Genomic DNA, 27,101 nt, shown 5'->3' on the forward strand with positions numbered 1-27,101 from the left:
TGTCTGTTTGTATTGTATTTTGTGTGGTTTTTTAAATTATTAGTTATGGTATTTTGTCACGTGAGTTTGGACATTGTAGAAGTAAGTATGTATAATCATGTATGTATTTATGTTGTTTGCTTAGTTAGAGAGTAAGAAAGAGATATTTTTTGTTAACCACTAATTTTGCCTTCGCTACACTAATTTTGTTAGTATTTATCGCTATTTTTGATCATTTGTCTTTGCTAGCTTCAAATGTACTTTTCTTGACTTGGAACTCAGTAATTTGGAAGTGCGTCACACAGCGTTCATTCCCTCACCCAGTGTCTCAGTGGGTTTGGTTTGTTTTACAAGTAGCCGCTACAATAACCATGAAAGATTGAATGAGATTAGCACATTAGCATTCTGGTGAGATCTGGATAAGGTCTGTACTATCTAGAACAAAGTTAAATCAATTTACAAATTTCATCCTCGTATATTTTCACAATTCCTTGCAATGCTCAAGTGGTTGGCTTGAGCACAGCAATGGCACAAGTCCTTGGAAGTGTAATTCTGATGGTCAAGACCAGGAAACTGACCGGGAGAAAATTTGAAACTTCACGTATTTATTTTAATAAATTTCACAAAGTGTCACCTGAAGTATACTTGAACATTTTTACAGCTGATGATACAAAGCAAGGTGCTAGCAATGGCTATGAAGAAGATTCAGATAAAGATGAAGACAACATCCCAAAATTAAGTAGTATTAATTTGTAATTTAATATTTTAATCCACGCAGAACTTGCAGGGTCCATGTCCTTACCTTCAGTGGTAATCTTGATGGGCTTGGATTCTTCACCTACTTCACTAATGCCATATGAGTTCATTGCATAAACACGGAAGATGTACTCTACACCGGGTTTCAGTTTGTCCACATGATACGATGTGTCACAACAGAAATCGGTCAGTGTTTTCCATTCCTTATCACCAGATTGCTTCACCTCAATAACATAGTTCTTGACAGCACTGCCGCCATCGTAACATGGGCCTGACCAGGACAGGTTGAGGGAATTCTTGCAGAGATCAGAGACACAAGGCCTCCCCACTGGAGGCTCTGGCCTGTCTAAGATGAAATAGAAACTGGTTTTAATCTATTTGCCAATTATTCCATTGTCGTTTACCGACCATATGACCCAGATGTATGAATTCCAACTGAACTTCAGTAATACAGCATACTTCCTGCCACAATGAGGTGAAGTTCCCAGAGGAGCCATTGATTACATATTGAAACAAGTGGTTAGAGATTAGCTGGAGAGAGATGAGACAACAGCTGCTGGAATCTGGAGCAACACACAAAACACTGGAGGAACTCTGCAGGTAAGGCAGCATCTAGGAAGGGAAACAGTAAGTCGACATTTTGAGTTAAGACCCTTCATCTGAATTCTGACTAATTATTTCTCTCCTGACCCACTGAGTTCCTCCAGCACTTTGTGTGTTACATTAGAAATTAGTTTGTGTATTGCTGTCTAATTTGCCAGGTCAAAATCAATCCCTCCTGAATCTCAATCTGCTATTTTCCAATCCAATCTGCACACTTAATGTGATTACAAACACATTACAGGAAAAGACATCAACATTTCTTTTAGAGCATACAGGGGAAAATCCAAATTATCCAGTAATGACAATCATCAAATGTTCTGAGGGAATCTTGGTATTTACAGCACTGTGCCATCAGATCCAGGACAAGTCACTGACTTAACTTCAATAACCTCTCAGCTCACAGTACAAACCACCCCCCGATCCACCAATCTCTTCTCATCCCACCATACCTCCGACCAAAGGCAAAAGCCTCAACCACCTCCAACCTCAGACCTCCTCACAATTCTATGACCCCTCGAAGACCTGACCAATCCAGCAAACCCATGGTGTCTCCAGCCTCAATGAGCAACTAACGTTCAAAGTCATCCAGCAGTCCCAACCCTTCCTGTAGCAGCTACTCACATGGTCACAGTCTCCAGCTCCCAGTGCCATCTGGACTACAAACACCAATCCCAATCCATCCACCATCTACTATCCACAACCTACAGGACTCTAGTTTGTGACACAAAGGTTGGGGGTGTTGTGGAAAGTGTGGAGGACTGTCAGAGGTTACAGCAGGACATTGATAGGATGCAAAACTGGGCTGAGAAGCGGCAGATGGAATTCAACCCAGATAAGTGTGAAGTGGTTCATTTTGGTAGGTCAAGTATGATGGCAGAATTTAGTATTAATGGTAAGACTCTTGGCAGTGTGGAGGATCAAAGGGATCTTGGGGTCCGAGTCCATAGGACGCTCAAAGCTGCTGCTAAGGTTAAGAAGGTTAAGGTGCATTAACCTTCATCAATTGTGGGATTGAGTTTAAGAGCCAAGAGGTAATGTTACAGCTACATAAAACCCTGGTCAGACCCCACTTGGAGTGTTGTGCTCAATTCTGGTCACCTCACTACAGGAAGGATGTGGAAACGATAGGAAGGGCGCAGAGGTGATTTACAAGGATGTTTAAAGAGCAAATACGAGGAAATCTGCAGATGCTGGAAATTCAAACACACACACAAAATGCTGGTGGAACACAGCAGGCCAGGCAGCATCTATAGGGAGAAGCACTGTCGATGTGAGTCTCCCTATAGATGCTGCCTGGTCTGTTGTGTTCCACCAGCATTTTGTGTGTGTTGATTACAAGGACGTTGCCTGGATTGGGGAGCATGCCTTATGAGAGTAGGATGAGTGAACTTGGCCTTTTCTCCTTGGAGCGACAGAGGATGAGAGGTGACCTGATAGAGGTGCACAAGGTGATGAGAAGCATTGATCGTGTGGATGGTCAGAGGCTTTTTCCCCAGGGCTGAAATAGCTAACACAAGAGGGCACTGTTTTAAGGTGCTTGGAAGCTAGTACAGAGGCGATGTCAGGGGTAAGTTTTTTTACGCAGAGAGTGGTGAGTGTGTGGAATGGGCTGCTGGCAACGGTGATGGAGGCTGATACGATAGGGTCTTTAAAGAGACTCCTGGATAGGTACATGGAGCTTATAAAAACAGAGGCCTATGGGTAACCCTAGGTAATTTCTAAGGTAAGGACATGTTTCGCACAGTTTTGTGGGTCGAAGGGCCTGTATTGTGCTGTTAGTTTTCTATGTTTCAATCATTTGTGACCGAGTAGGCTCTTAGGTTCTACTTGGGTTTGTGGTAATTAGTGGCATGTTGCTGCTACAAGCATCAAGAGCACTCCCTAGAGTGACTGCTTTCTCTCACTTGTCTCACAATCTTGGGTAATGACAAGCTTTCAAGTGGCAGAGCTTCAAGATGGGTGGATATCCCAGAACTCGAATTATTCGCAGAATGTCCTGTTAAGGCTTCCTTTGCTCAAACCTTTAAGTTCCTGAGTAGCATATTTGATGTCCACCTACCTACAACAGCCAAATGGATCTGATGTTGTACGTTCCCATTTTGGTCTTTCACCACAAGTGTGTAAAGTCCAGCGTCACTCACTTCCACAGCTCTTATCACGAGCTTGGTCCCAGCTTTGGTCGTGTCCACAGAGATTTGAGAGCTATTCACAATCTAATGGAAACAAATGAGAAGAACCGGTGGTGCAGCTCCCAATTTCAGACCATGTTGATGTTATACCAACTTTCAAATCATTCCAACATTACACATGAATGTTTTTCTTAAAGCAGATAAAAATACAGAATTAAACAAAGTCGAGCATTTCTGTTTTGATCTCCACCAAACAATCATCTGCAGTATAATACCAATTATACTTTATTTGCCTCCACATTCCCATCAACTCCCCACAAGGGCATTTTTCCATGGCCAATTAACCCAACAAACCGCATGTCTTTGGGATGTGGGAGGAAAGCAGAGCACATGAAGGAAAGTCATACAGGCTGAGGGAAAATATGCATGCTCTGCATAGACAGCACGTGAAGCCAGGACTGAACCAAGGTTACTGGAGTGGAGAGTCACCAGCTCTACTGGCTGAGCCATTGTGCCTTTCCTGAAAAACTGGGCTCCAGTTGTAGAATCTGTGTGAAATCCAGCAAGTGCACTGTGAGAGGTTCAGTCCAATAAGTCTTGGACATCAGACCAGCAGCACACGAGAGACTCCTAGACTTAGTCAAATTTTAACCGTGTGACAGTTCCAATTCATTGGTGTAAATCAGATTCAGGTCTCCAGTGAAAACATCCTGTCTTATCGCTTTCACGTACCCCAAGGACTCACTTTGTAACAAGCTACCACCAGCACCCTTTAACGTGCAGAAGGATATGTAGGATAAACCAAGAACTTTGCTTCTAGATGCCTTTAGAGAAGGAAAGAATAAACAGCCAATGCAAAGTGTTAGAATTTTAAGTTCTTGGAAAAATGGTGCCGCAATAAGTCTTCACCTCAATACAGATTTGAAGGTACATTAGATGAAACAGTTGGACGACAGGTAGACAGCTTGACATCAACGATGAGAGCAGAAATGTGGCACAGTTGGAGAGGTTTCAGTGCAACGGGAGAAATGGGGTGAGTCAACAGAGTTGAATGGGAAATGATAAAGGTTGTAAATGAAATCAAAAACAGAATTTTATTTGCAATGGTTTACAGTTGTCTACAAACCCCCCACATTGGGATCAATGACCTAGTGGTGGTCAGATTTGTGTGGAAAGACTCTGAAGGAGAAAGTTAACATCAAAATATAAATATTGGATGGAGTATGCTCCTCTCTAAAATAAATCAAATGTTGTTAATAGTACAGGAAATGAGAATATCTCTACTCTGGTCTTCTGCATTTCTGCATTCAACAAGGAAGCATGGTAGCATAGTAGTTAATGTAATGCTTTACAGCGCCAGTGATCGGAAGATCAGCATTCAATTGTCACCGCTGTCTGTAAGGAGCTTGTATGTTCTCTCTGTGACCACATGGGTTTTCCTCCAGGTGCTCTGGTTTCCTCTCAAATTCCAAAAAGCATTATTGGGTTCAGTTAGTGAGTTGTGGGTGTTGGAAGCTTGGTGACATTTGCATGCTGCCCTCAGCATATCCTCGGACTGTGTTGGTCATCGATGCAAATAATGCATTTCACTGCATGTTTCAGTGTACAGGTGACAAATAAAGTTAATCTTTGGCCTTTAATTTGCTAACAGAATCACGAAGCCTCACTTTCTACGCACCTGGGTTTTCCCCTTCAGCCATGTTGCAGCAATGGGAGGGGTTCCTACAATCCCAACAGTCAGTTCAGCTCGCTGCCCTGCCTTCACCTCCACATGAGTCTGTGGCGCCAACAATCGAGGCGGCCCTAAGGAAGATCAAATGTCAAACTTAACCATTACAACCACTCAAACATTTCAAGCAAATAAGAATTTTTTATTATGAACCATCTAATAACATTGTGTGATACAGCTGCAAGCATGCCATCCCCCTTAAAAGTTACTTTATTATTTATTGAGATACAATGTAGAATAGACCCTTTCAGCCTTTCAAGCCACGCTGCCCAACAACCCCTGATTTAACCCCAGCTTAGTCACCAGATAATTTACAATGACCAATTAACCTACTAACCTGTATGTCTTTGGACTGTGGGAGGAAACTGGAACATATGGAGGTAATCCACACATTCCATGGGGAGAACATTATACAGGACACCAGGTTTGAACTCAGGAACGTCCTGAGCTTTAATAGCGTTGTTCAAACCACTATGTTACAGAGGCGCATTTGCGGGGAATAGAACTGTGCTCATTATGAAAAGTTTAAAAAACACCTTTATTCAAGACATCAGGACTGTTCACTTCAACTGTGAACACACTGTCACGTAGACCAACCAAATGCACAGTATCTCTTCTCCATATCAATGGTGACATGATGGGATAAAGCAAGTTGGGACATGGGGCAAGCACACACTGAGCAGAACCTCTTGTCACTTCCCTGTAATCTGTTAAGGGCTGTGTATGAAATGAATTCAGACATTGTAAAATGCTAGCCTCTAAAGCAGTTTACTCTTATAGCAGAACAGTCTCTACACAATGAATTACTTCAAAACATACAGGAACAAATGAAAATATGAGTAGTTAGCCCCTCAAATCAGCCCCGACATTCAATCTGCTCATGGATGATTTATCCTGGCCTGAACTCTTCTTACATTAGAACATAAAAACATAAGAAATAGGAGCAGGAGTAGGCCATCTAGCCCATCGAGCCTGCCCCGCCATTCAGTAAGATCATGGCTGATCTGTCCGTAAACTCAGCTCCGTCTACCCGCCTTTTCCCCATAACCCTTAATTTCCTTACTATGTAAAAACCTATCTAACTATATCTTAAATATATTTAGTGAAGAAGCCTCAACTGCTTCCCTGGGCAGAGAATTCCACAGATTCACCACTCTCTGGGAAAAACAGTTTCTCCTCATCTCCATCCTAAATCTTCTCCCCTGAATCTTGAGGCAATGTCCCCTAGTTCTAGTCTCACCTACCAATGGAAACAACTTTTCGACTTCTATCTTATCTATCCCTTTCAAAATTTTGTATGTTTCTATAAGATCCTCTCTTATATTTCTGAATTCCAGAGTGTATAGTCCCAGGTCACTCAATCTCTCCACATCGGTTAACCCCTTCATCTCTGGAATCAACCTGGTGAACCTCCTCTGCACTGCCTCCAAAGCCAGTATATCCTTCCTCAAGTATGGAGACCAGAACTGCACACAGTACTCCAGGTGTGGTCTCACCAGTATCCTGTATAGTTGCAGCATGACCTCCCTGCTCTTGAATTCAATCCCTCTAGCAATGAAGGCCAACATTCCAATTGCCTTCTTAATAACCTGTTGTACCTGCAAGCCAACTTTTTGTGATTCATGAACAAACACTTCCAAGTCCCTCTGCACAACAGCATGCTGCAATCTTTCACCATTTAAATAATAAGCTGCTCTTCTATTATTCCTTCCAAAATGGATGATCTCGCATTTACCAACGTTGTATTGCATCTGCAAGATCTTGGCCCACTCACTTAACCTATCCATATCCCTCCACAGACTCTCCACATCCTCTGTACAATTTGCTTTTCCACTCAGTTTAGTGTCATCAGCAAATTTCACTACGCTACACTCAGTCCCCTCTTCCAAATCATCAATGTAAATGGTAAACAGCTGAGGGCCCAGCACCGACCCCTGCGGCATCCTACTCACCACTGCCTGCCAACCGAAGAAACACCCATTTATACCAACTCTCTGCCTTCTATTGGTTAACCAATCCACCACCCATGCCAATACACTTCCTCCAACTCCATGCATCTGTATCTTATTTATGAGTCTCTTGTGCGGCACTTTATCGAATGCCTTCTAGAAATCCAAGTATACAACATCCACCTGTTTCCCTCTATCCACTGCACTCATTATGTCCTCAAAGAACCATAGAACACTACAGCACGGTACAGGCCCTTCAGCCCTCCATGTTGTGCCGACCCATATAATCCTTAAAAAAAAGTACTAAACCCACACTACCCCATAACCCTCCATTTTTCTTTCATCCATGTGCCTGTCCAAGAGGCTCTTAAATACCCCTAATGTTTTAGCCTCCACCACCATCCCTGGCAAGTCATTCCAAGCACTCACAACCCTCTGTGTAAAAACTTACCCCTGATGTCTCCCCTAAACTTCCCTCCCTTAATTTTGTACATATGCCCTCTGGTGTTTGCTATTGGTGCCCTGGGAAACAGGTACTCACTATCCACCCTATCTATGCCTCTCATAATCTTGTAGAGCTCTATGAAGGCCCCTCTCATTCTTCTATGCTCAAAAGAGAAAAGTCCCAGCTCTGCTAACCTTGCATCATATGACTTACCCTCCAATCCAGGCAACATCCTGGTAAATCCAGTAAGTTTGTCAAACAGGACCTTTCTGAATCCATGCTGCATCTGTCTAATAGAACCACCCCTTTCTGAATGTTTCGCTATTTCTTCCTTAATGAAAGCTTCAAGCATTATCCCGACTACAGATGTTAAGCTAACTGGCCTATAGTTGCCCATCTTTTGCCTATATCCTTTTCAAAAGTGGTGTGACATTTGCTGTCTTCCAATCCACCGGTTCCTGCCCAAAGTCTAGAGAATTTTGGTAAATGATTACCAACACATCTGCTCTAACCTCCGCCAATTCCCTCAGCACCCTGGGATGTATCCCATCAGGACCAGGGATCAAGCCCTCTAGTTTGCTTATCACTATCTCTTTACCGACAGTGATTTCATTGAGGTCTTCACCTCCCATTTCATCCATAGTATCATTCGTTGGCATATTAGGCATGTCCTTCACCGTGAAGACCGAAACAAAATAGTCATTCAATGCCTCAGCCATTTCCTTATCACCCAATATCAATTTCCTCTTCTCGTCTTCCAAGGGACCAATGTCATCCATCCTATTCCGCTTTATATATTTATAAAAACTTTTGCTATCTGTTTTTATATTTTGTGCTAATTTACTTTCATACTCTATCTTCATTTTCCTTATTTCTTGTTTAGTTGTTCTCTGTTGCTTTTTAAAGTTTTCCCAATCCTCCAGTCTCCCAGTACTCTTTGCGACTTTGTACACGAGCTTTTAATTTGATACTATCTTTTATTTCCTTAGTTATCCAACGCTGGCTCTCCCCACACTTACTGTCCTTACTTTTAACTGGAATATACTTCTGTTGAGCACTGTGAAAAATCTCTTTGAAAGTATTCCACTGTTCCTCCACTGTCCTACCAAATAGCCTGTGCTCCCAATCCACATTAGGCAACTCCTCCCTCATCCTGTTGTAGTCTCCCTTGTTCAAGCATAATACACTAGTTTTAGATCTAACTATTTCATCCTCCATCTGTATGTGAAATTCAATCATACTATAATCACTCTTTCCAAGAGGATCCCTGACTACGAGATCGTTAATCTTACCTGTCTCATAGCACAGGACTAGATCTAAGATAGTATTTTCCCTTGTGGGTTCACTAACATGCTGTTCAAGAAAGCCATCACGGATGCATTCTATGAAGTCCTCCTCAGGACTTCCTTGACCAACCTGATTCACCCAATCTATGTGGAAGTTAAAATCCCCCATGACAACTGCCGTTCCGTTCTTACAAGCCTCAGTTATTTCTTGGTTAATCGCCTCTCCCACTGCAATATTTTTATTAGGTGGCCAATAGACAACTCCCACCAGTGATTTTTTTTCCCTTTACTATTCTTAAACTCTACCCAGATGGACTCAACATTCTGCTCCATAGATCTTATATCGTCTCTCAGAATGCCCTGATCTCATCCTTAATCAAGAGCACCACCCCACCTCCTTTGCCTTCCTGTCTATCTTTCCATATTACCTCAAAACCTTGGACATTTAATTCCCAGTCATCTCCGCCTTGCAACCAGGTTTCTGTAATGGCCACTAAATCATATGGCTTGGTACTGATCTGTGCCACAAGTTCACTAACATTGTTTCTAATACTACAGGCATTTAGATAAAGTGCCCTTATTCTCATTGTCCTTTTAGAATCTAGTGACCTATGGGATTTTTGCTGTTTACTTTTATGCACCCTACTCTAACTTTTTTCTTCACTAACACTAGCTTTGGTCTCTGCATCACTTCCCTCTTCTTTTCTGTGTGGGTTCCCATCCTCCTGCCATATTAGTTTAAAACCTCCCCCAACTGCACTAGCAAACAATCTCTCTTGGACTTTGATCCCGGCCCGGACCAAATGTAGACCGTCCGGACAGTACTGGTCCCCCCAGAAGTGGTTCCGATGCCCCACGAATCTGAAACCCTCCCTCCTGCACCACTGTTCAAGCCACATATACATTCTAGCTATCCTGCTATTCCAGCTCTGGCTAGCTTGTGGCACCGGTAATAATCCTGAGATTACTACCTTTGAGGTCCTACTCTTATTTTATCTCCTAGCTCCCTAAATTCAGCTTGTAGGACCTCATCCCGCTTCCTTCCTATATCGTTAGTACCTACATGGACCACGACAGTGAGGCAGCAGCCGACAGTGCTGGCCAGGTTCAATCCTGATCCCCAGTGCTCTCTGTGTGGAGTTTGCGCATTCTCCCAATGAATGCCCAGATTTCCCACAAGCACTTCTTGTTTCCCGCCACATCCTATAGACCCGCCGATAAGTTAATTGCCTACTCTGAATTACCTCCATGTGGGCAAGTTACAAAAGAATCAAAGGGAAGTTGGTGGGCAGTTAAGAGGGAATAAGTTGCAGTTAAATATAACTGATGGCAAAGCTCTGCTGAGAGCCACCCTGAATGTCCAAATGGCCTCCTTCTGTGTAATTGAGAGATTCAAAGGATGGAGAAATGGAAATATTTGAGATATTTCTGGAATTGTTAGGTTAGGCACTTGGATGGAAAAACCAGGTAGTTCAAAAGATCCTTGAAGACTATTCTATTAAACAAGATCTGGAATTCAGTGTGTGCTGTTAAAAAAAACCCTAAAACTTAAAAGCAAACTAAGAGGAAGAAAGCAAAACCTCAAATTAAACACAGCACATTGGTTGTAGAAAATGCATCATAGATATACATGATGTTGTCTACGGGATAGATTATTATCATAGATAATTTCCCTAGATGTTGAAATATAATAAACTTGCTGATCTGAGGAACGAAGGGATGTGTTCCATGCAAAAATGCAGCTGGGAGTGTCCCTACCCCCACTGCGAGTCAGGCTTGATCCAATGAAAATTGGGGAAGTCTGAGTGCTGGTGGTTGACAATATTAACCTATTGCAACATAATTTAGAAACATTTCCTCATGTTTCAGTGAGAGATTGAGAAGCCTGTTTTTTTAAAAAAAATCAAGCATGCAAGAGCAAGAGTGCCCATATGTTTTGGGTAACGTCAAATGTTAAGCTGCTGCACTCCACCTACCAGCTCAGGATCGGGCTGAGCCAACTCTGCAACTCCCTACATTTATCCATTTGGCCCTTCTGGGCTAGCAGTGCAGCTAGACTCCAATGACAAACACCACTACCGTCTCTAACTGAGCTGTAAACAAGAAGGATCACCTGATTTTGAAGACGGCTTCTTCTTCAAAGGGGATAAATCTGTAAAAAGAAAATGAGGTGTTAAAGAGGTGAATGAAGGATGCATGCTGATAAATGACTATGAAGAAATACCAATGCAACCCTCAGTACTCATGCTTTGTGCAAGCAAATCATTCTGTGCACACCTAAGCAGATACCGGTGGCTCAACCCCTGTTATGGAATCTGACTTTTGAATATATTTTTGTAACACAACTGGAGTTATATCTTTCAAACTCTGAAGAGGCCCCCTTTCATTTCTTCCAGGGGTATAACTATTCAATCTGTTCTCTCCTTCCCTTATGTCCAGTGTTTGCAGCGTTTAGTGGATGTATGATTTGCCTTGTGTCGGGGTTCACAGTGCCCGAGTGTATGGCAACAGCACCAGAACACATTATTGATTTGGAAATATAGGTCACCATGTTTGATTGAATTCTGCTTCAGCACAAGGTCACAGGTCTCTTTTAGTAAACTCCCCACCATCATCAGTCTGCATGCAAATTTTACTGGCTTCGCTGTTCTTTGCCTTTCCATGTAAATCAATGGGGTGCCACAGCAGCATAGCGGTTAGCGTGATGCTATTACAGCTTGGGGCATTGGAGTTCAGAGTTCAATTCTGATGTCATCTGCATAGAAACTGTACATACTCCCCATGGAAGGCCAGTTTCCTTCCACAATCCAAAGACGTACCACATAGTAGTTGTAAATTGTCCCGTGATTAGGCTAGGATTAAATTGGGCATTGCTGGGGCAGCATGGCTCGAAAGGCCGGAAGGGTCTACTCCAGGATGTATTTTCTAAATAAATAAATAAAATAAATACAAATAAATTGCCTGTCTTTTTTAAGTCATAGAGTCATAACGTCAAGTGTGAATCTGAAAAGAGACATTAGTTCTGAATCCAGAATTGACATTTGAAGAAGTGCAGGAAGAGCAGCAAAATGACACTGTATTTTGCTTTAGTGGCTTTGTTTGGTCGAAACACAAGACAATTCAATTCTTCCTTGAATGCTGTTTTACACCAACTATAATCCATCCTGAGATATGAACCTTCCTTTCACATCACCATCCTGCACTCATAATGAACTAGGGAAACATACAGTAGTCATGGGAAGCAGTTTTGTGGTTCAAATGTGCCGTGGTGATTGTGGAGCAGATGTTGTTGCCAATCCGTAGTGGGATCAGCAAGTGAGGAAGTTGAGGATCCAGTTGCACAAGGAGGCATTGAGGCCAAGCTTTTGGAACTTCAGGAGGGGTTTTGAGGGGATGATTGTGTTGAATGCTGAGTGTATGCATCTTCATTGTCCGGGTGTTCCAGAGCTGAGTGAAGAGCCAATGAAATAGCACCTGCTTTTGACCTGGTATGGAAACACCAATGCCCTTCAATGGAAAATCTTACAAAATGTAGTGGATATGGACCAGTCCATCACAGATAAACCCCTCCCCACCACTGAGCACATCTACATGAAATACTGTTGCAGGAAAGCAGCATCCATTATCAGGGACCCCAACCACCCAAGACATACTCTTTACTTGCTGATGTCATCAAGTAAAAGGTACAGAAGCCTCAGACTCTCACCAACAGGTTCAGGAACAGTTATTACCCCTCAACCATCAGGCCGTTGAACCAAAGGGAAAAACTTCACTTGCCCCATCATTAAAATGTTCCTACAACCAATGGACTCTTCATCTCATGTTCTCAATATTTATTACATATTTATTATTATTGTTATTTATTTCTTTTTGTATTTGCACAGCTTGTTGTCTTTTGCACACCAACCCTCAAGTTGGTGTGACCTTCTATTGATACTGTTATGGTCATTATTCTATGAATTTGTTGAGAATGCCCACAAGAAAATTAATCTCAGGGATGTATATGGTGACATATATGTATTTTGATAATACATTTACTTTGAACTTTGACCTTGTCATGATGGTAGGCAAATTGGAGCAGCTCCAATTCACTCCTTGGGCAGGAGTTGATATGCTTCATGACCAGCCTCTTGAAGCTCCTCATCACAGTGGATGTAAGTGTTACTGGACAATAGTCATTAAGGCAAGTTACCACATTCTTCTTGGGAGCCGGCATGATTGAAACCTGCTTGAATCAGCTGGAGTAAGAGAACCTGTGCTCTGTCTGCAACTGGTATCTTGAGCTTCCAGTTGTATGTCACTTCAACTCCCCTTCCCACTCTCACCTTAACCAGTCTGTCTTTGGCATTCTTCACCTCCACCATGAGGCTAAAGACAAAGTAGAATAACAGCACCTCATACTCCACTTGAGTAGCCTATATCTCAATGGTATGAATATTGAATTTCTCAGTTTCAGGTAACCCACAGCCACTGCGTCGCTTTCCTAGACCTGTCAGTCTGACGAGGTTTGCTCCGCATTTACACTCCTTTCTTATTTCCTACTGCTCAGCACTGCACGTACCTATCCAGCTGGGCTTCTTTTCCTCTGGCCTACCCTCCCTCTCCTCTCCCTTACCTGGTTCCAAGTGCCCATTGCTTTTCTTTTTCTTATCCATTTCAACCTATCACCCAGCAGCCCCCATCTCTAAACGCCCCTCCTGTCTCCCTCTACCCATCACCTACCAGCCTGCCTCTGTCCTCCCTCCTAACACTTTTACCAGCTACCTTCCCTCAATGTTCTGAGTCCCAATGCAGAATCTTGACCTGAAACATCTTTTTCTCTGCAGATACTGTTCGCCTGCTTAGTTCTTCAAGCAATTTGTTTTCTTGCTCCAGATTACAGCATTTCTTGACTCAGCCCAAAACATCGACTGCTTATTTATTTCCATACGTGCTGCCTGACCAGCTGGGTTCCTCCAACATTTTGTGAGTGTTGCTTGTGACTGACACCAAGAAATTTGAAATGAGCAACACAAGCTAGTATCTCTAAGCTTCAATAAGATTTTGCCTTCAAGGGGACTTGAGTTGTTGATATGGAGATTGCAGACTGGTTGGTTTGAATGTAAGCCAGCAATTTTACCTGGTGTTGTGGAAGAAGAACCCAATGTCTGAACTCCCTGGCACACATGCAAAGCAAGTACCAACAGTCATTCGTAAGACTGATTAGCATCAATAGATTTGCACAGCAGTCAAGAAAGGATTTCACAAACCATTGACTCTTCTAGGAAAGAATCCTGGCTGGGATCAAAATATCTTTGAATTTAGTGCAGCAAAATGAAAGATCAAATAGGAAAAACCACAAAGCTGGGAAGTTTGGTGTGACCCTGACCAGAGCTGCCTGGGGCAAACTAGTCCAGACACCCATCGTCCCGTTTCAGTTCAGTAAGGTTGAACACTCGAATGGAGTCAAGGTTTGGGTAAGACACTATTTTGAGGTCATTTACAGAGGGAGAATGGGTAGATTCTCACCAATAAAAAGGCGCCAACAAAAATCCTACTGTACAGTTGGAGTTGAATTCCCTCTCAGAAACTAACAGAGAAATCTGACCAAAGATCCTCTTCTCAGAAATAAGCCCACTCTCAACTGCACAGCGCCCATTCAGCAAAAGGATTCTTTGGCTAAAGTGTCCGCACTTATACAAAGCATACAAAATGAATATAATGTTGGAAAATAAATAAATAATTCAAGGACAGAAGAAGTGAAGAGGTATCTCTGGCTGGTTTTAATTGTAGGTGTATTCGAAAGTACAGCTGAACTAAAGTAGATCAAATATTAATCATTACCTTTAGGAAAGCTTCTGTTCCTAGTATTTTGATTCACATCATCTGGACACAAAAGATCAGTTGAAAATTGACTTGGTTCATCCTGGGACTGCAAACTGTAACTTTTTGTTCTGTGTTCTGAACGGGTCTCATCAAGCCCTCCATCACCATCTGTACTTCTCATCTGTTTGGGCAAATGCTTTGAACGCTGAAGAGTTTCAAAGTCTATTAAGCAGAGGACATATCTTAGTTATCATCTCAATCTGTTCTTACAACTCTAAGCAAAGAGAATATACTAGGCATTCCCTATCTAAAGCCACTACACCACTTCCTTTTTGAATGGCTATTAACAGTTTTGGGCCCCTTATCACAGAAAGGATGTATTGTCATTGGAGAGAGTCCAGAGGAGGTTCAGGAGATTGATTTTGGGAATGAAGGGGTTAACATATGAGGAGGGTTTGGCTGCTTTGGGCCTGTACTCATTGGAATTTAGAAGAATGTGGAGGGGGGTGGATTTCATTGAAATCTACCAAATGTTGAAAGACTTGATAAGGTGAAAGTGGAGGTGGGGGTATCCAGAACGAGACAGCACAGCTTCAAAATTGAGGGGCAGCCTTTTAGAACAGAGATAAGGAGGGTTTTTTTTTCACCAAAGAGCGGTGAATCTGTGGAATTCTCTGCCACAGACTGTGGTGGAGGCCATCCATGGGTATATTTAAGGCAGAAGTTGATTGGTCTATCAATTCCTGATTGGTCGGAGCATCAAGGGACATGATGAGAGGGCAGGTGTGTGGGTTTGATGGGATCCAGGATCAGCTATGGTGAAATGGCAGAGCAGACTTGATGGGCTGAATGGCCTAATTCTGCTCCAATGTCTCACGGTCTTATGGTCTTATTATTGTATGCTATTTTGGTTTACTGTAGATTACTGTCTGCTTTGATGAACCGGCTATGCATTTATGAGGATCACACATACGGCGATTAGAGGATTGCTGAGCTTTTTTTTGTGCTCCATCTGTTCAGAAAGAGAAACTGAATGAAATAAGGCAGCAGCAAGTCAGTATCAAACAAGTGACAGAGACAAATGATTAAAATAGTGGTAAAAACTAATGAAACTAGTGTATTAGCGAAATTAGCGGTTTTAATGAAATGAGCGATATTAATTGTCAACAAAAAATATCCAAGTCCTTACTAAGTCTCTAACTAAAACTAACAACACAAAGGGCAAATACGTGAATATACTCATTTAATTCTACCACACCCAAACCCATGTAACAAATTATTGTAACCCATAATAAAATTGTGCAACACAAAATATAATACAGACAGAAGATCCCAGATACGTGTCTCCTGCAGGCAATAGAGGCGATCCAGGAGAGGTTAAGCACAATGAGAATTTATTATTGATGCTGTAGAAGACCAGTCGAAGGTGTGACGAATAAAAATGGTTTTAGATGCCACACAATACACATGACAGATTTAAGGCTGAGATTTGAGCATGTAGACTGAGACGGGAGACTAAGAAACACATATTGGGTGTGGTATGAACAAAGACAAGCCACGGCTCGTAAGGGTGAGCAATTGGAAAATAAGCTGAGTTTGAGGCTCAACTGGATCAAAGCTGCAGAATATTGTATCAAATGGGGATTATGTTGAGTTACAAGAATGAGAATGAGTGTTATGTAAGACTAAAGCACACAGATTTAATGGACCAAGTATGCTCTAATATTAAATGTTGAACAGTTCAGATTATTGAAAAAGAGTTGAACATTGATAAACTGGAACAACTAGCGGTCAAATTTTATTTTACTTCTCAACCACAGTCACAAAGATTAGGTTACAGTTCCTCTCTAGATTGCTTATGTCCAATTTATTGACACCCCAACGTACCAACAAGCTCCCATAGCATTACTAAAATTCAAAAGACCAACACACATACTCATTCCTGAGAATGGCAGAACTCTCCACCTTTAGCAAAATTGTTCTTTCCTATCAGCCTTTTGTGTTTTTTTTTAGCTCACATTCATTACAATATTGTGTATGGTTACTATATCAAGTGACTTCTGTGAATTTTGTAACTTACAGACAAAGTTAACTTAAGGACGTCTGTAAAAGCAAAACCCATTCATTACCCAGAGATAGCCCGTATGGCTTATAATTCCCTATCATTCACTTAACATCGATCATTGGAATAAGCACATCCACATTCTTCAATCACCTCGAATTGTTACTGTTGCACTGCTTGAAGCTTTTCCCAAGGCATTTTCTGCAACGCACATGTACGTGCCTGCATCTTCAGGCAAACAGTCCTCAATCACCCATTGGGCAACACCATTGTTGAACGAAGCTTGGCCAAATTTTGCAGCTTTACCTGAAACAAACCAGAAAGCCATCAGAAATAATGTCTATTGGAGTATTATGTAACATGCAGTTCACTGACAATACCATTTAAAATTAATATAGCTTATCAATGTTCAAATATGAGAAGAATTGGGAATTTACTGCTTACTATGTTTGTAGGAAAACAACAGTGTGGGGCTGTTCTCAAACTGAGTGACTGCATTTGCAATGCCACCAAATCTGTCACTGGTATTTGTGACCTTAATGTGACATTAGGTCCATTCCTTTCCCCACTCCATTCCTTTGGAGGTAGTCAGCATTATTTTACATTGATTTTACATTGGTATTTGAGCTTATTCCAGCTGAATGCACTGTGTAATGATTTGATCTGTATCTTGGTACGTGTGACAATAATAAAGCAACACCAAACCAAACCATAATGACCTACTAAGGTCCACAATGATACAAGGCTGCTGCTCACCAATGTCTCATCAAGAGTAGGGTAGGCCAATAAATATTGTCCTTCACAGTGATACCCACATCTCAAAATATTAATTTAAAAAAATTAAGTAATTATTCTTTAGGCAAAATAGGAGAGTGCAGTCATAGAAAGAGTGAGGGAATTTAACCATTTACAAAGAAGTTATGGGTTATCAGCCAATCACCAAATTCAGGCATTTAATATGCAAACATTCTGATTGAAGCCATTTCATGGGTTCAGCATTGAAACCGAGGCTGTCCTATTACATTAACTAATTACCCTTGTGACTCCTGGTCACTACAGCCTTGAGTGCTTATAGCCAGTCTCTAAAATAAGCATTGCAATTGAGTTTTTCAACACTTATTTAACCAGGGATCAACCTCACCATTTAGAAACCAGGAGATGGTAATTGGACTCTTTCCAGCAACTGTGCCCCACAGTAAAATGGTGCTGCTTTCATCTGCAGTGACATCTGTCAGGAGCTTTGTGAAAACAGGACGCTCTGCAAGCACATAAGGGTCAGTCAGTAAAAGTACAAAAACCCAGTCATACAAAACTAAAATGGAACTTTGCACCAGGGTTCCTGGAACTGACTGAGATCATCAGTGAGGCCTATTGATGTTGTTAGGTCTTTCCTTTTAGAATCCAAAAGATAGTAGTAGTGGAGAGTGGAAACTTCAACCCATCAATACAGAAGACACTTGTCCCATGATGAAGGGTAACTTTTAATTTTATTTAGAGACACAGCAAGGAACAGGCCTATCCAACCCACTGAACCACACTGCCATCAACCCACCCATTTATCCTAAGCCTAATCACGGGGAAATTTACAACGACCAATTAACCTGCTAACTGGTATGTCTTTGAAACACACACATTCCACAGAGAGACCATTCAAACTCCTTACAGAGGATGGCAGGACTGAACTCTGATGCCCCAAGCTGTAATAGTGTGATGATAACCTACCTTCTGAATTACTGTTGCCAATAATTTCATTGAAAGGCATGTTTTATACACACATTGTACATAAGTTAATATTTATAAACATTATAATGTTTACCATTATAAGAATTCCAAATGTATACATGAAGTGACCGAAATGAAGAAACAGGAACAATTGAAGTTTAATTGTGGACAAAATGATTGGGTGAGGATAGTCATGTACCAAAAGGTAGGAGAGCATTTGGCAGTGTGAAATCAGTTGCCAACACTGGCTGGATTTATTCTTAGGAAGTTTCATCTTTTGGCATCCAATCACATGACATAGTCACATTTTGCTAACCTTACATCACCTGAACTCCTTATTCTCCCCATAACTTACAAAAATCTATCATCACAGAAACACTCTCAAAACACCCAAGTAACGTACGAAATATCTAATGCACAGGTACTTATAAACAGAGGCTGCACACTGTCTAATTGGTCAATATGGAAATAGCAGGGAATTAAGTAAACACTTTTTGCCTGTCTCTATGGAAGAAAATACACAAAACCAGGCAGAAATATTAGAGGATGTACGCTCTTGTGAAAATGGGTAACTGAAGGAACTATTTATTAATCAAAAAATATTACACAAGAAGCTAGCCTTATCCCAAGGCCAATAAATCCTTGTGATTTGCAGAACTTGAATGCCAATAATTACATCTCAGAGTTTTGAAAGAGGTTCAAAGTAAATTTATTTGAAGGTACATATATGTCACTACATACAACCATTTTCTTGTAGGTATATACAGAAAATACAGAGCCATAATAGAATCAATGAATGTCTGCACCCAACAGGACAATATGCCAAGAAAACAAACTGTGCAAATACAAAAAGAAAGAAAAAAAAGCAATAATAATAATAAATAAATAAGCAATAACTATTGAGAACATGAGATGAAGAGTCCTTGAAAGTGAGTCCATAGGTTGTGGGAACAGATCAGTGATGGGGCAAGTGAAGTTGATTGAAGTTATCTTGTATCCACTGGTTCAAGAGCCAGTGATAAAGACAGCGAATCCTCTGGTTACCATCTTCTAAAGTCATAAAGATTCTGGAACTGTTCCTGTGGGTTACAGGGAAGGAAATGAGAGCCCACCATTTAAGAATGGAAGGGGAGAGACAACAATGAATTGATAACACATTATCACAATGTCAGTGGCAACAGAATTAAGGAGATGATAATGGTACTAAGCAGAGAGAACATGCATTTATGAAAGGAAAAATCATGTTTGACTAATAAGCCATGGTATTTTTGTTTAGGCTGTGACAGGTAGAACAGACAAGGGAAACCAGTGGATGAGATTTGTTTGGATTTTCATAAGGCATTCAATAAAGTCCCACACAGGAAGCTGATGAACATTACGTTATCAAACAGGGACAAAGACTGGGTATAACAGATGGCTCTTGGGCGGGCAGGTTTTGAATAGTGGTGCAATATAGGGACACACACAAAATACTGGAGGAACTCCGCAAGCCAGGCAGATCTATGGAAAAGAGTACGGTCGATGTTTCAGCCCAAGACCCTTCAGCAGGACTGGAGAAAAAAGGCAGCTACTGTAGGGTCTCAGCCCAAAACGTCGACAGCAATCTTTTCCATAGATGCTGCCTGGCCTGCTGAGTTCCTCCAGAATTTTGTATGTGTTATCTTATTTCCATGTTTGCTGACAACGAACTCTACATTGGGTGAAATTATGAGCACAAAGGCCGATGTAAAGAGGCTGAGTGTACAGATGGGATAGAATTGGAATACAAGTGGTGCTACCCACATACTGTATCATAGAAAAATGAAGTACATAGAACGTAGAACAGTATAGCACAGGACAGACCATTCAGCCCACAATGTCGTGCCAAACCAATTAAATTAGTGATCAAAAAACCAAATAAACTAATCTCTTCTACCTACACAATGTCAATATCCTTCCACTTTCCTCACGTCCATATGCCTATCTAACTGTCTCTTCAAAGTCTCTGATGTATCTGCCTCTACAGCACCCCAGGTAGTGCTTTACAGACACCCACCACTCTCTATTTGATAACATTTGCCCCTCACATCTCCCCTGAAATTACCCCCTCCTACCTTAAATGCATACCCTCTGGTATTAGACATTTCAACCCTGGAAAAAAGATACTGTCTGTCTACTCTATCTATACCCCTCATGATCTTATAAACCTCTCTCAGATCTCCCCAAGCCTCTGCCACTCCAGAGAAAACAACCCACATTTGTCCAACCTCTCATTAGAGTATATGCCTTCAAATCCAGGCAGCATCCTTGTAAGCATCATTGGTACCCTCTCCAGCGCTTCAACACTCTTCTCATAGAGGGGTGCCCAGAACTGTGTGCAATACTCCAAATGCAGCATGCAGCCTAATTAGAGTTTTATAAAGCTGCAACATCTGCCCATTCACCTCCAATTCAGGGCCCCAGGCAGTCCTTCCAGGTGAGACAATACTTCACCTGTGAATCTGCTGGGATTAACTATTGTGTCTGGAGCTCCCGACGCAGACTCCTCTTCATTGGTGAGACTCGTTGTAAATTGGAGGGGGCATTTTGTTGAACACCTCTGCACCACCTGCCACAAGTGGGACTTCCTGGTGACCAAACATTTTAATTCCCACTCACATTCTGAAGTGTTGGTCTATGGCCTCCTCTTATGTCAAGATTAGGCCACCCTCAGAGTGGAGGAGCAACTCCTTCCAGTAAAAAAAATTCTCCCCCTTTCCTCCATTCCTTACTCTGACCTTTTACCTCTTGTCATCTGCCTAGAGACCCTCCTCCTCCCCTTCCTTCTATGGTCCACTCGCCTCTCCTATCAGATTCCTTCCTCTCCAGCCCTTTACCTTTCCACCCATCTGGCTTCACCTATCTCCTTCTAGTTAGTCTCCTTCCCCTCCCCCAACCTTTTTATTCTGGCATCTTCCCCCTTCCTTCCCAGTCCGGAAGAAGGGTCTCAGCCCAAAACCTTGACTGTTTATTCATTCCCACAGATGCTGCCTGACCTGCTGAGTTCCTCCAGTATTGTGTGTGTGGGGGAATTCCAGCATCTGCAGACTTTCTCGCATTTATGATTTCCATCATAGCTTACTGACTTTTGAATTCAAAGCCTCAATTAATAAAGGCAAGCATGCCACATGCCTTTTCACCACCCTAACAATCTGTGTAGTCACTTTCCAGGAGCTATGAACTTGGACCCCAAGATCCCTGTGCTCATCCACACTGTTCAGTGTCTGGCCCTGAACAGTGTACTGTCTCTTTACATTTGACCTACCAAAATACAACACTTCACATTTGGTTGGGTTAAACTATCTTCCATCTTTCCATCCATATCTGCAACTGATCTACATCCTGTTCTAGTTTTTGTCAGTCATCCATGGTATCCACAACACCTACAAACTTACTAACCCACCCATCTACATTTTTGTCCAGGTCATTTATATGCATCACACACTGGAGAGGTCCCAGTACAGATCCCTGCAGAACACCACTGATCACAGACCTCCACAGACCACTAATCTCTGTCTTCTATGGGCAAGCCAGTTCTCAATCCAAACAGCCAATTCAAAGTATTTATAAAATTGTGAGTGATTTGATCATGATGATGCTGAAAGAGACCAAGCATGCTTGTGCACATACCAAAGCACTAAGTGATTAATAGTATGAATGGTATATTAATTTTAATTAGAAGATTTGAATACAAGAGTAAGTAAGTCTTATTTTAGTTCTATATGTCCTTGGTGAGACTGCACCAGGTGTATGATGTTGATTTTGTCTCCTTACTTAACCAAGGTTCCTGCTGTAAAGAGAGTGCTATGGTTCCCGGGATGGCAGCTTTGCTGAAGGAGGACTGATTGAGTAGAGTGGAACTGCATTTGCTGAAGTTTTTAAGTCTGAGACAGGATGTCATTGGACCATCCAAAACACTTGACAGGAATGAGCATTTAGGACAGAGCGGGGAGAAAATTCTTTAGAGTTGGCTGAATACTTAGAATTTTCTACCACAGAGAGCTCTGGCGGCTCAGAATTCATAACATAGATTGATAAATTTTTAGGCACTGAGGGCAAAAGATATGGAAATAGTGCAAGAAAATGGCAGTGAGTTAGAAAAGCAGCTGTCAACTTAACAAATGGTGGAGCAGGCTGGAAGGGCTGAGTGGCTGCTCCTTCTTGTGGCATGTAAACATGTTCAAGATCAAATAGACCAGCTGAAAGGAAATTGAAAAATTCTCATTCCACAGTTAACTCATGATGCTTTGACTGTGCTATTGCATCAGCCAATTGTCACATCTAGAAATCCGAATTTTATTTGTCTGTCATAGAGTCATAGAACACTACAGCATGGGAACAGGCCCTTCACCCCATCTAGTCCATGCCAAACCAATAATCTACCTAGTCCCATCAACCTGAACCTGGACCATACCCCATCCATCCATGTCAAACCGTAAGAAGTCCTGAAATCATACTTAGGCAGTGTGGTTCAAAATTTTCATCATTTTGGAGCTAGAATTTCAATGACGAAGCTGGAGCAGTTTAGGAGATTGGATTGCCTTTTGCGGGTATTGGAAATTTCCACGACTTCACTTTCTCACTCCAAACATCACAAGGAACACAAGTAGAAAGCATAGTCATAGAAACACCGGCAACTAGCCATCAGATCGCTCCTGACTTGATGATCCTGCCACTAATGTAGGGAATCACAGATTGCTGGCACTTGCCCAGGGAAATTCTGTGTTTACGCTGTGGTGAACTATGTGCCTGTCGGGACACGCCCCTGCTGACTGCTCCTGTGGCTCCTCCCACAGGCCCCTGTATAAAGGAGATCTGAGGCCTGACGCTCGGCCTCAGTCTCCAGGACATAGTATGATAGACACTCACTCCTGGTTCCTTCTTCCAGTCAATAAAAGCCGATATCTCGCCTTACGTCTCAGTGTGAGTTATTGATGGTGCATCATACGCATGAACTGTTAGTGTTTCCTACAAAGCAGGGTGATTGTCTGCAGTGACAGTAATTGGTACTTGATCTCCAGCCACAGCTAGAATTGAACTTCAGGGGAAAAAAATACAAGGGTGTGATATTTATGGAGCAGGTCATCATGTGAATATTGATCAAAGCTGGATGACCAGCCAGATTAAAACTCTTTCAGGGCCAAATAAGGAAAAAGAACAAGGTTCATAAACAGCAAATAGCATGTGGCAAAGTTAACAGGTCAAGTCTTGTGGTGAACTATGTGCCTGTCTGGACACGCCCCCTGCTGACTGCTCCTGTGGCTCCTCCCACAGGCCCCTGTATAAAGGCGATCTGAGGCCTGACGCTCGGCCTCAGTCTCCAGGACATAGTATGATGGACACTCACTCCTGGTTCCTTCTTCCAGTCAATAAAAGCCGATATCTCGCCTTACATCTCAGTGTGAGTTATTGATGGTGCATCAAGTCTGTTCTTCTTTCTGTACATTTGATCATATTTAAGCCCAATTTTTTAGCACTTTCAATGGATAGTTGTGACATCAAGAATAAAATGAAGAACAAGTCATTGTGAAATAGAAGAGACACTCCAAACGCAATATCATATTGAACGCAACAATTTACAATTAAATTCTAAACAAATCATTCACCCAGAAATGGAGACACGCTGGAAGGCACATGCTAGTAATTATTTAGTTAACTTCCTATGCTTTGTGTGCAACTATAGAAAAGTGAAAAATTTGATATCAAAAGTCTATCCTTGCAGATTAGACTTTATGAACATCCTAAAGGTAATGACAGGTTTCAAGAGGTCAAGTATGTGATTGCAGCAGAGGTGCAGATTTGTCACTTGTAAGGGAGAGAAATGATGGGTTATGTTAGCACGTCTCTTCTGGACTCTTCATTTGTTTCCATACTTCCCCAGTATTTTTATATACATTACAAATTGATTGGTGCCTACAAAGATGCACTATGGCAGGAGGTCCCAACTTGAGGTCCACGGACCCGTTGCTTAATGGTATTGGTCCATGCCGGTGCAGAGAAAGCCTACTTCAGTCTGAGTGGAGGTCATGCACACTCGTAGGGTGAGATGGAGTACCATGACAAACTGCTGCACAGCTGCAGTCACTTTCCTTGTTTTTAAATTCCATTATTCAATGAAAAAGGGGTGTTTCGAGCACCTAAAAATGGCACAGTGTAATCCAGATTCTGGCCAATGTTATTTTGGGCACACACACCAAACATCATAACAAATGCTGGTTTACTTACTCAGATTTTCCATATTTTTTCTTTTTTTAACTTTTTCGGTATTTTTTACTTTAATTGAAGATCAGAACCAACAAGCAGATAATTTTACTACTTAATAGAAGGTTAAACATATTATGTTTTAATCCCAAATATTTGCTCAATTTACCACACAGATCCTTCAACTAAAAAAAGAATCACATATTCATTCTCACACAAATGACCTTCACACCTCACATTAATTGCCAAAATACCAGGCACCTTCCAAAGCTTTGTGTTGTGTGTAAATAAACCTTCATCTTTTCAAACATCATTGAATTAAATTTCGATATTGAAAGCATAAATTTAACAAAGAAACAACTATAGTTTTCTTGGTAGATTGGTTTGCTTGGTAAGTATAGTGTGCCCACCAAGTGCACAATAAGTCACCACATGATATTATAACAACCATTTTGGTTCCTCGTCTATTACTGTGAACTTTAATAGCATGCAAGGCCTTTATATATATTACCACTACCAGACAAACATTGCAAACCTTTGCAATAAAAGCCCTAGGTTAGGCCAAGCCAGGTCTGGGAGTACAGGAAGGTGGTAGAGTTTGGAAGTTTGGGAGGTGATGGCAGCACAGTGGCAAATCTGGTGGAGCTAGTGCCTCATGGCACTGAAGGCTCCAGTTCAATTTTGACCTCAGCTCCTGTCTCTGTGTAGATTGTACAATCTCTTTATGACTGCATGGTTTCCCCTGGTCTTCCAGTTTCCTCCCACATCCCAAAGTCCATTAATTGGCCATTGTGAATTGCCCTTGATGTGTAGGTGACTGGTAGAATCTAGCAGAAAACTGATGGAATGTGGAAAGAATAAATAAAAATGGACTCAGTGTAGGATTAGTACAAATGTTAGTTGATGGTGGGCACAGACTCTGTGGGAAAAAGGGCCTGTTACTGTGTTGAATGACTCTCTGGTGAGAGCCTGGGCCATCAAAACACTATGAGACAGGCCACAATGAGCAGGCCTCGGGGTGACACAGTTTATCCCACTCTGATGGAAATGACATCTCTTGCACCAGAGCCACTCAGACTATAAAGTGGCCGGTCAAATTTACAGAACAGCTCAAAAAAAAAACCTAGATGTCATCTCCACATTAATTACAGTGTGTAGCTTTGAAATAAGCAGCAACATGCAGTCTAATTTCAACTAGTTCAATGTTCTCAAACCCTCAGGCACGGAATATGCAGTAAACAAATACACGTCACTGGTGATAAACACTCCACATTGCACTTGGAGGGTCACATTTGGCTTTGACATGGGAAAAGTGAGTAATGCTAAGAGAATTTCCTACAGCAGTTTTCACACAACAATATGTTGGATTTCTGTGTTCATTGATGAATATATGAAGCTTGTTATTTCTCAGTCCCAGAGCTGGAATCATTTTCTGCTGTTTCTCCCTTCTGGTACTCTACCGCTCATTCAAGTACCACAAGCAGAGTCTCACTGACATATCCTCACTCCTTGCCTTCTCAGTCCTGCTTCAAACGAGTTCTCATCCTCAGTCCCCATCTCTGAGCAGAGTTTACTGCTATCATTGTGAACTCCCTATGACCATTCTGTGAAACATCTCGTGTACATACTGTCTCAGTGATCTGATCCCAGAATTGATTACCAGGGAACTACATGAATGGAGGGATATAAACTTTGTACAGTCAGATGGGATTGGTTTACAGAGACACAAGAGATTCTGCGGACGCAGGAAATCTTGAGCAACACACGCAAAATGTTGGACAAACTCAGTAGGTCAGGCAGCATCTGTGGAGGGAAATGAGCAGTTGACGTTTCAGCCTATTGACTGTTTATTTCCATCAAATGGTTGCTGTTATGTTTTGTAACCCCAAATCTAACTGAAAGGAAAACACAGGGAGTCCGGGGATAAACATATCTACTTTGGTCCTACTTTAGAGAGGCATGCACATATGACATGGTGGCATAATGATATATGACAACAAAGAATGCTGAATGAAACAATAAATTCTGCATAAGATGTTCTCAAGCTTCCAGCTGGGTACAGGGTGTCAATTTTAACAAACGTTTTGATGACAAACTCTGCCATTTTCATCAGGGATGATGCCTGGGTATGCCTAGTCTGCTGGTACATATAACCCATCCTCCATCCCTCCTGATTGGTTAGTCCTCAACAAATCAGATTTTCACATCTCATCTTGATTAAAATTGTATTCCAGCTCTTACCTAGAACAAGGCCTTCATCTTTGTCTAATTCCCGTCAGTCCATTGAGCTCATGCACACCATCAACCACCGATTTGCACTAATTCTATAATAATCCCATTTTATTTCATCTCCATGGGATCACATCCTGTTGTGGGCCAAAGGGCCTGTTCCAGTGCTGTACTATTCTGTGCTCCCT

At 41.8% G+C, this 27,101-nt stretch overlaps 1 protein-coding gene across 1 annotated transcript in view; it reads right to left on the reverse strand.

Annotated features, from left to right (window-relative positions):
* LOC132384545 (myosin light chain kinase, smooth muscle-like) overlaps positions 1-27,101 on the reverse strand; it is a 74,537-nt gene that overhangs the window by 32,532 nt on the left and 14,904 nt on the right. Inside the window, exons 2-8 of the mRNA XM_059955711.1 lie at positions 17,885-18,001; positions 16,897-17,049; positions 14,700-14,903; positions 10,990-11,028; positions 5,146-5,270; positions 3,398-3,551; positions 782-1,081 (exon numbers count right to left, since the gene is read on the reverse strand). Coding sequence (XP_059811694.1) covers positions 782-1,081; positions 3,398-3,551; positions 5,146-5,270; positions 10,990-11,028; positions 14,700-14,903; positions 16,897-17,049; positions 17,885-18,001 — 1,092 coding nt within the window. The remainder of the gene's footprint in view (positions 1-781; positions 1,082-3,397; positions 3,552-5,145; positions 5,271-10,989; positions 11,029-14,699; positions 14,904-16,896; positions 17,050-17,884; positions 18,002-27,101) is intronic.

The sequence above is a fragment of the Hypanus sabinus genome, chromosome X1, assembly GCF_030144855.1.
Source record: "Hypanus sabinus isolate sHypSab1 chromosome X1, sHypSab1.hap1, whole genome shotgun sequence".
Taxonomy (NCBI): Eukaryota; Metazoa; Chordata; class Chondrichthyes; order Myliobatiformes; family Dasyatidae; genus Hypanus; species Hypanus sabinus.